Genomic DNA, 16,814 nt, shown 5'->3' with positions numbered 1-16,814 from the left:
TGGTCACCTCCCTGGAACAAGGCCCTTCTCCCCCGATTGACCAGTTTGGCAGGACGGCCAGCTCTAGGAAGAGTCTTGGTGGTTCCAAACTTCATCCATTTAAGAATGATGGAGGCCATTGTGTTCTTGGGGACCTTCAATGCTGCAGACATGGTTCCCTTCTCCAGATCTGTGCCTCGACACAATCCTCTCTTGGAGCTCCGCTGACAATTCCTTCTACCACAACATGGCTTGGTTTTTTTCTCTGACATGCACTGTCAACTGTAGGACCTTATGTAGACAGGTGTGTGCCTTTCCAAATCATGTCCAATCAAATTAATTTACCACAGGTGGACTCCAATCAAGTTGTAGAAACATCTCAAGGATGAACAATGGAAACAGGATGCACCTGAACTCAATTTCGAGTCTCAAAGCAAAGGGTCTGAATACTTCTGTAAATAAGGTATATCTGTTTTTTAAATTGTATAAATGAGCAAACGTTTCTAAAAAAACTGTTTTCGCTTTGTCATCAGGAGGTATTGTAGACTGCTGAGGATTTTTAAATTTTTTTTATTTAATCCATTTTAGAAAAGGCTGTAAGGTAACAAAACATGGGAAAAGTCGATGGGGTCTGAATACTTTCCAAAGGCAACGTGTATAAAACCCAGGAAAAGCACACTGGGGACTGAACTGGGCCTTTACAGAAGAAACACAGACCTGCACTCAGTTCATTAAGCTGAAAGAACTGAATTGGCTAGAGCAGTTTGCTTTTCCCCTTTCAACACATTACTCTCACGCACCTGCAACAAGCCCACATCACATGGGAGAGTGCTTTTCCTCACATTGAATGTGTTGATTGCACTATATAATAGTGACAGAGGTAGAATAGAGGGGTTTGAAACGGCCACGGTCGTGGAGAGCAGTCCTGCCTCCTCTCAACTCAGTTGTAACTGTTAAATCACTATCCTGGTCACCATTATCTACAGATGTGGGTTTAGAGGCATGTTAAATCACTATCCTGGTCACCATTATCTACAGATGTGGGTTTAGAGGCATGTTAAATCACTATCCTGGTCACCATTATCTACAGATGTGGGTTTAGAGGCATGTTAAATCACTATCCTGGTCACCATTATCTACAGATGTGGGTTTAGAGGCATGTTAAATCACTATCCTGGTCACCCATTATCTACAGATGTGGGTTTAGAGGCATGTTAAATCACTATCCTGGTCACCATTATCTACAGATGTGGGTTTAGAGGCATGTTAAATCACTATCCTGGTCACCATTATCTACAGATGTGGGTTTAGAGGCATGTTAAATCACTATCCTGGTCACCATTATCTACAGATGTGGGTTTAGAGGCATGTTAAATCACTATCCTGGTCACCATTATCTACAGATGTGGGTTTAGAGGCATGTTAAATCACTATCCTGGTCACCATTATCTACAGATGTGGGTTTAGAGGCATGTTAAATCACTATCCTGGTCACCATTATCTACAGATGTGGGTTTAGAGGCATGTTAAATCACTATCCTGGTCACCATTATCTACAGATGTGGGTTTAGAGGCATGTTAAATCACTATCCTGGTCACCATTATCTACAGATGTGGGTTTAGAGGCATGTTAAATCACTATCCATTATCTACAGATGTGGTTTTTAGAGGCTGGTCACCATTATCTACAGATGTGGGTTTAGAGGCATGTTAAATCACTATCCTGGTCACCCTTATCTACAGATGTGGGTTTAGAGGCATGTTAAATCACTATCCTGGTCACCATTATCTACAGATGTGGGTTTAGAGGCATGTTAAATCACTATCCTGGTCACCATTATCTACAGATGTGGGTTTAGAGGCATGTTAAATCACTATCCTGGTCACCATTATCTACAGATGTGGGTTTAGAGGCATGTTAAATCACTATCCTGGTCACCATTATCTACAGATGTGGGTTTAGAGGCATGTTAAATCACTATCCTGGTCACCATTATCTACAGATGTGGGTTTAGAGGCATGTTAAATCACTATCCTGGTCACCATTATCTACAGATGTGGGTTTAGAGGCATGTTAAATCACTATCCTGGTCACCATTATCTACAGATGTGGGTTTAGAGGCATGTTAAATCACTATCCTGGTCACCCATTATCTACAGATGTGGGTTTAGAGGCATGTTAAATCACTATCCTGGTCACCATTATCTACAGATGTGGGTTTAGAGGCATGTTAAATCACTATCCTGGTCACCCATTATCTACAGATGTGGGTTTAGAGGCATGTTAAATCACTATCCTGGTCACCATTATCTACAGATGTGGGTTTAGAGGCATGTTAAATCACTATCCTGGTCACCCATTATCTACAGATGTGGGTTTAGAGGCATGTTAAATCACTATCCTGGTCACCATTATCTACAGATGTGGGTTTAGAGGCATGTTAAATCACTATCCTGGTCACCCATTATCTACAGATGTGGGTTTAGAGGCATGTTAAATCACTATCCTGGTCACCATTATCTACAGATGTGGGTTTAGAGGCATGTTAAATCACTATCCTGGTCACCATTATCTACAGATGTGGGTTTAGAGGCATGTTAAATCACTATCCTGGTCACCATTATCTACAGATGTGGGTTTAGAGGCATGTTAAATCACTATCCTGGTCACCATTATCTACAGATGTGGGTTTAGAGGCATGTTAAATCACTATCCTGGTCACCATTATCTACAGATGTGGGTTTAGAGGCATGTTAAATCACTATCCTGGTCACCATTATCTACAGATGTGGGTTTAGAGGCATGTTAAATCACTATCCTGGTCACCATTATCTACAGATGTGGGTTTAGAGGCATGTTAAATCACTATCCTGGTCACCATTATCTACAGATGTGGGTTTAGAGGCATGTTAAATCACTATCCTGGTCACCATTATCTACAGATGTGGGTTTAGAGGCATGTTAAATCACTATCCTGGTCACCATTATCTACAGATGTGGGTTTAGAGGCATGTTAAATCACTATCCTGGTCACCATTATCTACAGACGTGGGTTTAGAGGCATGTTAAATCACTATCCTGGTCACCATTATCTACAGATGTGGGTTTAGAGGCATGTTAAATCACTATCCTGGTCACCCATTATCTACAGATGTGGGTTTAGAGGCATGTTAAATCACTATCCTGGTCACCCATTATCTACAGATGTGGGTTTAGAGGCATGTTAAATCACTATCCTGGTCACCATTATCTACAGATGTGGGTTTAGAGGCATGTTAAATCACTATCCTGGTCACCATTATCTACAGATGTGGGTTTAGAGGCATGTTAAATCACTATCCTGGTCACCATTATCTACAGATGTGGGTTTAGAGGCATGTTAAATCACTATCCTGGTCACCATTATCTACAGATGTGGGTTTAGAGGCATGTTAAATCACTATCCTGGTCACCATTATCTACAGATGTGGGTTTAGAGGCATGTTAAATCACTATCCTGGTCACCATTATCTACAGATGTGGGTTTAGAGGCATGTTAAATCACTATCCTGGTCACCATTATCTACAGATGTGGGTTTAGAGGCATGTTAAATCACTATCCTGGTCACCATTATCTACAGATGTGGGTTTAGAGGCATGTTAAATCACTATCCTGGTCACCATTATCTACAGATGTGGGTTTAGAGGCATGTTAAATCACTATCCTGGTCACCATTATCTACAGATGTGGGTTTAGAGGCATGTTAAATCACTATCCTGGTCACCATTATCTACAGATGTGGGTTTAGAGGCATGTTAAATCACTATCCTGGTCACCATTATCTACAGATCTATGTACATCTCTTATTTAATTCAACCGAGTAGACAAGTACAGTACCAGGCAACAGTTTGGACACACCTACTCATTCAAGGGTTTTTCTCTCTTTTTAACATTTTCTACATTATAAAATAATAGTGAAGACATCAAAACTATGAAATAACACATATGGAATCATGTAGTAAGCAAAAAAGTGTTAAACTAATCAAAATATATTTTATATTCTTCAAAGTGGTCACCCTTTGCCTTGATGACAGCTTTGAACACTCTTGGCATTCTCTCAACCAGCTTCATGAGGTTGTCCCATTGAATGCATTCTAATGAACAGATGTGCCTTGTTAGAAGTTAATTTGTGGAATTTCTTTCCTTCTTAATGCGTTTGAGCCAATCAGTTGTGTTGTGACAAGGTGGGGGGGGAATACAGAAGGTAGTCTTATTTGTGGTATTTCAAAAAAAAATCTAAAAACCCGTTTTCACTTTGTCATTATGGGGTATTGTGATGTCATTATGGGGTATTGTGATGTCATTATGGGGTATTGTGATGTCATTATGGGGTATTGTGATGTCATTATGGGGTATTGTGATGTTATTATGGGGTATTGTGATGTCATTATGGGGTATTGTGATGTCATTATGGGGTATTGGATGTCATTATGGGGTATTGTGATGTCATTATGGGGTATTGTGATGTCATTATGGGGTATTGTGATGTCATTATGGGGTATTGTGATGTCATTATGGGGTATTGTGATGTCATTATGGGGTATTGTGATGTCATTATGGGGTATTGTGATGTCAAATTATGGGGTATTGTGATGTCATTATGGGGTATTGTGATGTCATTATGGGGTATTGTGATGTCATTATGGGGTATTGGATGTCATTATGGGGAAATATTGTGATGTCATTATGGGGTATTGTGATGTCATTATGGGGTATTGTGATGTCATTATGGGGTATTGTGATGTCATTATGGGGTATTGTGATGTCATTATGGGGTATTGTGATGTCATTATGGGGTATTGTGATGTCATTATGGGGTATTGTGATGTCATTATGGGGTATTGTGATGTCATTATGGGGTATTGTGATGTCATTATGGGGTATTGTGATGTCATTATGGGGTATTGTGATGTCATTATGGGGTATTGTGATGTCATTATGGGGTATTGTGATGTCATTATGGGGTATTGTGTGTAGATTGATGAGGGGAAAAACAACAACAATTGAATCAGTTTTAGAATACGGCTGTAAGTTAACAGAATGTGGAAAAGGTCAAGGGGGTCGGAACACTTTCCGAAGGCCCTGTAGATGTTCTGCTGACAGGTCCACAACAATTTAACATGGTTTTCTCTTTCAAAAACTGTCACCTTTGTTTGAAATACAGCATAAATTACTGATAAAAAAAAAAGCATTCTTCCAACATAGTAAATAGACCGGTAGCTTATGTAAAAGTATAGTATATGTAGTATATGTAGTATATGCGTCAGTATTGCTTTGTGACAGGAGCACAACATCACAGCCTAATGAATCTCAGAGCCCAGACCATAGCAGATAGAAATACAATCATATAGCAGATAGAAATACAATCATATAGCAGATAGAAATACAATCATATAGCAGATAGAAATACAATCATATAGCAGATAGAAATACAATCATATAGCAGATAGAAATACAATCATATAGCAGATAGAAATACAATAATATAGCAGATAGAAATACAATAATATAGCAGATAGAAATACAATAATATAGGGCCTCATTGTCCAGGCGGAGTTACCTATATAGCAATATAATAATAATAATAATATATGCCATTTAGCAGACGCTTTTATCCAAAGCGACTTACAGTCATGCATACATTCTACTTATGGGTGGTCCCGGGAATCGAACCCACTACCCTGGCGTTACAAGCGCCATGCTCTACCAACTGAGCTACAGAAGGACCACACCATAGCAGATAGTTACCTATATAGCAGATAGTTACCTATATAGCAGATAGTTACCTATATAGCAGATAGTTACCTATATAGCAGATAGTTACCTATATAGCAGATAGTTACCTATATAGCAGATAGTTACCTATATAGCAGATAGTTACCTATATAGCAGATAGTTACCTATATAGCAGATAGTTACCTATATAGCAGATAGTTACCTATATAGCAGATGTGACGTTTACACAGCAAAATGTATAAATGAGGCCCCCAGGGGGGGGCGAAGACCCCTGGTTTACCTGACGGTACCTTACCTGTGCAGTACACCGTTTTGGCCACCGTTGCCATGACTACGCTGGTCAGCCCAGTCCCTGCCCCCAACTCCAAGACGGTGGCTCCTCTGAATGTAGTTGGCTGAGACAGGATTAAATCAGCCAATAGGAAGGCGCCACGCCAGACCTAGTAAAAGAGCCATACAGCACCTTCAGAAACGATTCACACACCTTGACTTTTCCCACATTGTGTTGTGTTACAACCTGAATTTAAAATGGATTCAACTGAGATTTTGTTGGTCACTGGCCTGATACACAATACCCCATAATGTCAAAGTGGAATTAAGTTTAGCATTTTTTTCTTTTTACAAAAAAAAATATAATATGAAAAGCTGAAATGTCTTGAGTCAATAAGTATTCAACCCCGTTGTTATGGAAACGCCTAAATAAGTTTAGGAGTAAAAATGTGCTTATTAACAAGTCACATAATGAGTTGCATGGACTCACTGTGTGTAATAATAGTGGTTAACATGATTTCTGACCACCTCATCTCTGTACCCCACATATACAACTATCTGTAAAGTCGAGAAGTGAATTACAAGCACAGAATCAACTATTAAAGACCAGGGAGGTTCTCCAATGCCTCGTTAAGAAGAGCTCCCTATTGGTACACTTTGAATATCCCTTTGAACATGGTGAAGTTATTAATTACACTTTGGATGGTGCATCAATACACCCAGTCACTACAAAGATTCAGACGTCCTTCCTAACTCAGTTGCCGGAGAGGAAGGAAACCACTCGGGATTTCACCATGAGGCCTATGGTGACTTTAAAACAGTTACAGAGTTTAATGGCTGTGATAGGAGAAAACTGAGGATGGATCAACTACATTGTAGTTACTCCACAATACTAACCTAACTGACAGAGTTTAATGGCTGTGATGGGAGAAAACTGAGGATGGATCAACTACATTGTAGTTACTCCACAATACTAACCTAAATGACAGAGTGAAAAGAAGGAAGCCTGTACAGAATAAAAACATTCCAAAACATGCAACCTGTTTGCAACGCGACCCTAAAGTAATACTGCTAAAAATGTGGCAAAGAAATTAACTTTTTGTCCTGAATACAAAGTGTTATGTTTGAGAGAGAGAGGGGCAGAGAGAGAGAGAGAGAGAGAGGCAGAGAGAGAGAGAGGGAGGAGGGCAGAGGAGGCAGAGAGGGGCAGAGAGAGGCAGAGAGAGAGAGAGAGGAGAAAGGCAAAGAGAGATAGAAAGGCAAAGAGAGAGAGAGAAGAGGCAAAGAGAGAGAGAGAGAGAGAGAGAGAGAGGGGAGGGGCAGAGAGAGAGAGGGGGCAGAGAGAGAGAGGGGCAGAGAGAGAGAGAGAGAGAGAGAGAGAGAGAGAGGCAGAGAGAGAGAGAGAGAGAGAGAAAGGCAAAGAGAGAGAGAGGCAGAGAGAGAGAGAGGGAAGAGAGTGAGAGAAAGAGAGAGAGAGAGAGAGAGCAGAGAGAGAGAGAAAGGCAAAGAGAGAGAGAGAAAGGCAAAGAGAGAGAGAGAAAGGCAAAGAGAGAGAGAAAGGCAAAGAGAGAGAGAGAGAAAGAGAGAGAGAGAGAGAGAGAGAGAGTGAGAGAGAGCGACACTCACCTGTTTGCCAACATCTTCTAAAGGCGTGGCCATAGTGTGTTCTGTTAAAGACATGTTGGATGTAAACAGTTATAACACACATAAACACAGTTATAACACACAGATAAACACAGTTATAACACACAGATAAACACAGTTATAACACACATAAACACAGTTATAACATACAGTTATAACACACAGTTATAACACAGATAAACACAGTTATAACACACAGATAAACACAGTTATAACACACAGTTATAACACACATAAACACAGTTATAACACACAGTTATAACACAGTTATAACACACATAAACACAGTTATAACACACAGTTATACCATTATAACACACAGATAAACACAGTTATAACACACAGATAAACACAGTTATAACACAGTTATAACACACAGTTATAACACACATAAACACAGTTATAACACACAGTTATAACACAGTTATAACACACAGATAAACACAGTTATAACACACAGTTATAACACACATAAACACAGTTATAACACACAGTTATAACACACAGTTATAACACACATAAACACAGTTATAACACAGTTATAACACACAGTTATAACACAGTTATAAACACAGTTATAACACACAGTAAACACAGTATAACACACAGATAAACACAGTTATAACACACAGTTATAACACACATAAACACAGATAAACAGTTATAACACAGTTATAACACACATAAACACAGTTATAACACACAGTTATACCATATATAAACAGTTATAACACACATAAACACACAGTTATAACACACAGTTATAACACACAGTTACAACACACAGTTATAAACACAGTTATAACACACATAAACACAGTTATAACACAAACAGTTAAACACACAGTTATAACACACAGTTATAACACACATAAACACAGTTATAACACACAGATAAACACAGTTATAACACACAGTTATAACACACAGATAAACACAGTTATAACACACAGATAAACACAGTTATAACACACAGTTATAACACACAGTTATAACACACAGTTATAAACACAGTTATAACACAGATAAACAGTTATAAACACAGTTATAACACAGTTATAACACATACAGTTATAACACACACAAACACAGTTATAACACACAAACACAGTTATAATACAGATAAACACAGTTATAATACAGATAAACACAGTTATAACACACACAGTTATAACACACAAACACAGTTATAACACAGATAAACACAGTTATAACACACAGTTATAACACACATAAACACAGTTATAACACAGATAAACAGTTATAACACACAGTTATAACACAGATAAACACAGTTATAACACAGTTATAACACAGATATAAACAGTTATAACACACAGTTATAAACACAGTTATAACACAGATAAACACAGTTATAACACAGATAAACACAGTTATAACACAGATAAACAGTTATAACACAGTTATAACACAGTTATAACACAGATAAACACAGTTATAACACACAGATAAACACAGTTATAACACACAGTTATAACACACATAAACACAGTTATAACACACAGATAAACACAGTTATAACACAGATAAACACAGTTATAACACACATAAACACAGTTATAACACACAGTTATAACACACAGTTATAACACAGATAAACACAGTTATAACATATATAAACACAGTTATAACACACAGTTATAACACAGATAAACACAGTTATAACACACAGTTAAACACAGTTATAACACACAGATAAACACAGTTATAACACAGATAAACACAGTTATAACACAGTTATAACACATAAACAGTTATAACACACATAAACACAGTTATAACACACAGTTATAACACACACTTCTGCCTCTCAGACCTGTCTTCACTCAGCTCTTCAGGAATTACATTGGACTAAAAACAAAATAAGTGACCAGGGTCAGTCAGAGGTAGAAACCAGTCCTGTTCTCTTCTCACCTATCCTGATGACGTCTCTAGGACACTCCTCCTCCTCATCCTCCTCCTCTTCATCTCTTCTTGCCTGGCTGAGGATGATGGGGTAGACCATGTCTCTGTCCCTCTCAGGGAGTCTTTGTCTGGGCCTGGATAACATGTACAACATTCAGTTAGTCATGTCTCTATCTCAGACTGACAGGTATAACATCTACAATAGTTAGTTAGTCATGTCTCTATCTCAGACTGACAGGTATAACATCTACAATAGTTAGTTAGTCATGTCTCTATCTCAGACTGACAGGTATAACATCTACAATAGTTAGTCATGTCTCTATCTCAGACTGACAGGTATAACATCTACAATAGTTAGTTAGTCATGTCTCTATCTCAGACTGACAGGTATAACATCTACAATAGTTAGTTAGTCATGTCTCTATCTCAGACTGACAGGTATAACATCTACAATAGTTAGTTAGTCATGTCTCTATCTCAGACTGACAGGTATAACATCTACAATAGTTAGTTAGTCATGTCTCTATCTCAGACTGACAGGTATAACATCTACAATAGTTAGTTAGTCATGTCTCTATCTCAGACTGACAGGTATAACATCTACAATAGTTAGTCATGTCTCTATCTCAGACTGACAGGTATAACATCTACAATAGTTAGTTAGTCATGTCTCTATCTCAGACTGACAGGTATAACATCTACAATAGTTAGTCATGTCTCTATCTCAGACTGACAGGTATAACATCTACAATAGTTAGTCATGTCTCTATCTCAGACTGACAGGTATAACATCTACAATAGTTAGTTAGTCATGTCTCTATCTCAGACTGACAGGTATAACATCTACAATAGTTAGTCATGTCTCTATCTCAGACTGACAGGTATAACATCTACAATAGTTAGTCATGTCTCTATCTCAGACTGACAGGTATAACATCTACAATAGTTAGTTAGTCATGTCTCTATCTCAGACTGACAGGTATAACATCTACAATAGTTAGTCATGTCTCTATCTCAGACTGACAGGTATAACACCTACAATAGTTAGTCATGTCTCTATCTCAGACTGACAGGTATAACATCTACAATAGTTAGTTAGTCATGTCTCTATCTCAGACTGACAGGTATAACATCTACAATAGTTAGTCATGTCTCTATCTCAGACTGACAGGTATAACATCTACAATAGTTAGTCATGTCATCTCAGACTCTCTATCTCAGACTATAACATCTACAGGTATAGACATATAACATCTACAATAGTTAGTTAGTCATGTCTCTATCTCAGACTGACAGGTATAACATCTACAATAGTTAGTTAGTCATGTCTCTATCTCAGACTGACAGGTATAACATCTACAATAGTTAGTCATGTCTCTATCTCAGACTGACAGGTATAACATCTACAATAGTTAGTCATGTCTCTATCTCAGACTGACAGGTATAACATCTACAATAGTTAGTCATGTCTCTATCTCAGACTGACAGGTATAACATCTACAATAGTTAGTCATGTCTCTATCTCAGACTGACAGGTATAACATCTACAATAGTTAGTCATCTATCTCAGACTGACAGGTATAACATCTACAATAGTTAGTTAGTCATGTCTCTATCTCAGACTGACAGGTATAACATCTACAATAGTTAGTTAGTCATGTCTCTATCTCAGACTGACAGGTATAACATCTACAATAGTTAGTTAGTCATGTCTCTATCTCAGACTGACAGGTATAACATCTACAATAGTTAGTTAGTCATGTCTCTATCTCAGACTGACAGGTATAACATCTACAATAGTTAGTCATGTCTCTATCTCAGACTGACAGGTATAACATCTACAATAGTTAGTCATGTCTCTATCTCAGACTGACAGGTATAACATCTACAATAGTTAGTTAGTCATGTCTCTATCTCAGACTGACAGGTATAACTCTATAGTTAGTCATGTCTCTATCTCAGACTGACAGGTATAACATCTACAATAGTTAGTCATGTCTCTATCTCAGACTGACAGGTATAACATCTACAATAGTTAGTTAGTCATGTCTCTATCTCAGACTGACAGGTATAACATCTACAATAGTTAGTCATGTCTCTATCTCAGACTGACAGGTATAACATCTACAATAGTTAGTCATGTCTCTATCTCAGACTGACAGGTATAATGTCATCTACAATAGTTAGTCATGTCTCTATCTCAGACTGACAGGTATAACATCTACAATAGTTAGTTAGTCATGTCTCTATCTCAGACTGACAGGTATAACATCTACAATAGTTAGTCATGTCTCTATCTCAGACTGACAGGTATAACATCTACAATAGTTAGTCATGTCTCTATCTCAGACTGACAGGTATAACATCTACAATAGTTAGTCATGTCTCTATCTCAGACTGACAGGTATAACATCTACTATCTCAGACTGACAGGTATAACATCTACAATAGTTAGTTAGTCATGTCTCTATCTCAGACTGACAGGTATAACATCTACAATAGTTAGTCATGTCTCTATCTCAGACTGACAGGTATAACATCTACAATAGTTAGTCATGTCTCTATCTCAGACTGACAGGTATCTACAATAGTTAGTCATGTCTCTATCTCAGACTGACAGGTATAACATCTACAATAGTTAGTTATGTCTCTATCTCAGACTGACAGGTATAACATCTACAATAGTTAGTCATGTCTCTATCTCAGACTGACAGGTATAACATCTACAATAGTTAGTCATGTCTCTATCTCAGACTGACAGGTATAACATCTACAATAGTTAGTCATGTCTCTATCTCAGACTGACAGGTATAACATCTACAATAGTTAGTCATGTCTCTATCTCAGACTGACAGGTATAACATCTACAATAGTTAGTTAGTCATGTCTCTATCTCAGACTGACAGGTATAACATCTACAATAGTTAGTTATCTCAGACTCAGGTATGTTAGTCATGTCTATCTCAGACTGACAGGTATAACATCTACAATAGTTAGTTAGTCATGTCTCTATCTCAGACTGACAGGTATAACATCTACAATAGTTAGTCATGTCTCTATCTCAGACTGACAGGTATAACATCTACAATAGTTAGTTAGTCATGTCTCTATCTCAGACTGACAGGTATAACATCTACAATAGTTAGTCATGTCTCTATCTCAGACTGACAGGTATAACATCTACAATAGTTAGTCATGTCTCTATCTCAGACTGACAGGTATAACATCTACAATAGTTAGTTAGTCATGTCTCTATCTCAGACCGACAGGTATAACATCTACAATAGTTAGTCATGTCTCTATCTCAGACTGACAGGTATAACATCTACAATAGTTAGTTAGTCATGTCTCTATCTCAGACTGACAGGTATAACATCTACAATAGTTAGTCATGTCTCTATCTCAGACTGACAGGTATAGCATCTACAATAGTTAGTCATGTCTCTATCTCAGACTGACAGGTATAACATCTACAATAGTTAGTCATGTCTCTATCTCAGACTGACAGTATAACATCTACAATAGTTAGTCATGTCTCTATCTCAGACTGACAGGTATAACATCTACAATAGTTAGTCATGTCTCTATCTCAGACTGACAGGTATAACATCTACAATAGTTAGTCATGTCTATCTCAGACTGACAGGTATAACATCTACAATAGTTAGTCATGTCTATCTCAGACTGACAGGTATAACATCTACAATAGTTAGTTAGTCATGTCTCTATCTCAGACTGACAGGTATAACATCTACAATAGTTAGTTAGTCATGTCTCTATCTCAGACTGACAGGTATAACATCTACAAGTCATGTTCTATCTCAGACTCAGGTATAACATCTACAATAGTCTCTATCTCAGACTGACAGGTATAACATCTACAATAGTTAGTTCATGTCTCTATCTCAGTCATGTTAGTCATGTCTATCTCAGACTGACAGGTATAACATCTACAATAGTTAGTTAGTCATGTCTCTATCTCAGACTGACAGGTATAACATCTACAATAGTTAGTCATGTCTATCTCAGACTGACAGGTATAACATCTACAATAGTTAGTTAGTCATGTCTCTATCTCAGACTGACAGGTATAACATCTACAATAGTTAGTTAGTCATGTCTCTATCTCAGACTGACAGGTATAACATCTACAATAGTTAGTCATGTCTATCTCAGACTGACAGGTATAACATCTACAATAGTTAGTTAGTCATGTCTCTATCTCAGACTGACAGGTATAACATCTACAATAGTTAGTCATGTCTCTATCTCAGACTGACAGGTATAACATCTACAATAGTTAGTTAGTCATGTCTCTATCTCAGACTGACAGGTATAACATCTACAATAGTTAGTCATGTCTCTATCTCAGACTGACAGGTATAACATCTACAATAGTTAGTCATGTCTCTATCTCAGACTGACAGGTATAACATCTACAATAGTTAGTTAGTCATGTCTCTATCTCAGACTGACAGGTATAACATCTACAATAGTTAGTCATGTCTCTATCTCAGACTGACAGGTATAACATCTACAATAGTTAGTCATGTCTCTATCTCAGACTGACAGGTATAACATCTACAATAGTTAGTTAGTCATGTCTCTATCTCAGACTGACAGGTATAACATCTACAATAGTTAGTTAGTCATGTCTCTATCTCAGACTGACAGGTATAACATCTACAATAGTTAGTCATGTCTCTATCTCAGACTGACAGGTATAACATCTACAATAGTTAGTTAGTCATGTCTCTATCTCAGACTGACAGGTATAACATCTACAATAGTTAGTCATGTCTCTATCTAGACTGACAGGTATAACAGTTAGTTAGTCATGTCTCTATCTCAGACTGACAGGTATAACATCTACAATAGTTAGTCATGTCTCTATCTCAGACTGACAGGTATAACATCTACAATAGTTAGTTAGTCATGTCTCTATCTCAGACTGACAGGTATAACATCTACAATAGTTAGTCATGTCTCTATCTCAGACTGACAGGTATAACATCTACAATCATGTCTCTATCTCAGACTGAGTTAGTTTAGTCATGTCTCTATCTCAGACTGACAGGTATAACATCTACAATAGTTAGTTATCTCAGACTGACAGGTCATGTTAGTTAGTCATGTCTATCTCAGACTGACAGGTATAACATCTACAATAGTTAGTTAGTCATGTCTCTATCTCAGACTGACAGGTATAACATCTACAATAGTTAGTCATGTCTCTATCTCAGACTGACAGGTATAACATCTACAATAGTTAGTTAGTCATGTCTCTATCTCAGACTGACAGGTATAACATCTACAATAGTTAGTCATGTCTCTATCTCAGACTGACAGGTATAACATCTACAATAGTTAGTCATGTCTCTATCTCAGACTGACAGGTATAACATCTACAATAGTTAGTTATGTCATCTCAGACTGACAGGTATAACATCTAGACATGTCTATCTCAGACCGACAGGTATAACATCTACAATAGTTAGTTAGTCATGTCTCTATCTCAGACTGACAGGTATAACATCTACAATAGTTAGTCATGTCTCTATCTCAGACTGACAGGTATAACATCTACAATAGTTAGTCATGTCTCTATCTCAGACTGACAGGTATAACATCTACAATAGTTAGTCATGTCTCTATCTCAGACTGACAGGTATAACATCTACAATAGTTAGTCATGTCTCTATCTCAGACTGACAGGTATAACATCTACAATAGTTAGTCATGTCTCTATCTCAGACTGACAGGTATAACATCTACAATAGTTAGTCATGTCTCCATCTCAGACTGACAGGTATAACATCTACAATAGTTAGTTAGTCATGTCTCTCTATCTCAGACTGACAGGTATAACATCTACATGTCTCTATCTCAGAGTTAACATCTGTAGTTAGTCATGTCTCTATCTCAGACTGACAGGTATAACATCTACAATAGTTAGTCATGTCTCTATCTCAGACTGACAGGTATAACATCTACAATAGTTAGTCATGTCTCTATCTCAGACTGACAGGTATAACATCTACAATAGTTAGTCATGTCTCTATCTCAGACTGACAGGTATAACATCTACAATAGTTAGTCATGTCTCTATCTCAGACTGACAGGTATAACATCTACAATAGTTAGTTAGTCATGTCTCTATCTCAGACTGACAGGTATAACATCTACAATAGTTAGTTAGTCATGTCTCTATCTCAGACTGACAGGTATAACATCTACAATAGTTAGTTAGTCATGTCTCTATCTCATCTCAGACTGACAGGTATAACATCTACAATAGTTAGTCATGTCTCTATCTCAGACTGACAGGTATAACATCTACAATAGTTAGTCATGTCTCTATCTCAGACTGACAGGTATAACATCTACAATAGTTAGTTAGTCATGTCTCTATCTCAGACTGACAGGTATAACATCTACAATAGTTAGTCATGTCTCTATCTCAGACTGACAGGTATAACATCTACAATAGTTAGTCATGTCTATCTCAGACTGACAGGTATAACATCTACAATAGTGAGTCATGTCTATCTCAGACTGACAGGTATAACATCTACAATAGTTAGTCATGTCTCTATCTCAGACTGACAGGTATAACATCTACAATAGTTAGTCATGTCTCTATCTCAGACTGACAGGTATAACATCTACAATAGTTAGTCATGTCTCTATCTCAGACTGACAGGTATAACATCTACAATAGTTAGTTAGTCATGTCTCTATTAGTCAGACTGACAGGTATAACATCTACAATAGTTAGTTAGTCATGTCTCTATCTCAGACTGACAGGTATAACATCTACAATAGTTAGTCATGTCTCTATCTCAGACTGACAGGTATAACATCTACAAGACTAGTTAGTTGTCTCTATCTCAGACTGACAGGTATAACATCTACAATAGTTAGTTAGTCATGTCTATCTCAGACTGACAGGTATAACATCTACAATAGTTAGTCATGTCTCTATCTCAGACTGACAGGTATAACATCTACAATAGTTAGTCATGTCTCTATCTCAGACAGGTATAACATCTACAATAGTTAGTTAGTCATGTCTCTATCTCAGTATATAACATCTACAATAGTTAGTTAGTCATGTCTCTATCTCAGACTGACAGGTATAACATCTACAATAGTTAGTCATGTCTCTATCTCAGACTGACAGGTATAACATCTACAATAGTTAGTCATGTCTCTATC

General features: G+C 37.4%; 1 protein-coding gene across 4 annotated transcripts in view; it reads right to left on the bottom strand.

Moving 5' to 3' along the window:
* mettl22 (methyltransferase 22, Kin17 lysine) overlaps nucleotides 1-16,814 on the bottom strand; it is a 55,956-nt gene that overhangs the window by 16,510 nt on the left and 22,632 nt on the right. For all 4 annotated transcript variants that reach the window (XR_008107870.1, XM_052504917.1, XM_052504916.1 and 1 more), the window contains 3 exons: nucleotides 9,606-9,730; nucleotides 7,653-7,693; nucleotides 6,052-6,196 (listed from right to left, as the gene is read on the bottom strand). Coding sequence is in view for 3 of the 4 variants with exons in the window: in XM_052504917.1 (XP_052360877.1) it covers nucleotides 6,052-6,196; nucleotides 7,653-7,693; nucleotides 9,606-9,730 (311 nt within the window). In the remaining variant the exon portion in view is untranslated. The remainder of the gene's footprint in view (nucleotides 1-6,051; nucleotides 6,197-7,652; nucleotides 7,694-9,605; nucleotides 9,731-16,814) is intronic.

Source organism: Oncorhynchus keta, unplaced genomic scaffold (genome assembly GCF_023373465.1).
Source record: "Oncorhynchus keta strain PuntledgeMale-10-30-2019 unplaced genomic scaffold, Oket_V2 Un_contig_2110_pilon_pilon, whole genome shotgun sequence".
In the NCBI taxonomy this organism is placed as follows: domain Eukaryota; kingdom Metazoa; phylum Chordata; class Actinopteri; order Salmoniformes; family Salmonidae; genus Oncorhynchus; species Oncorhynchus keta.
This window is presented reverse-complemented; position numbering and strand designations above follow the sequence as displayed.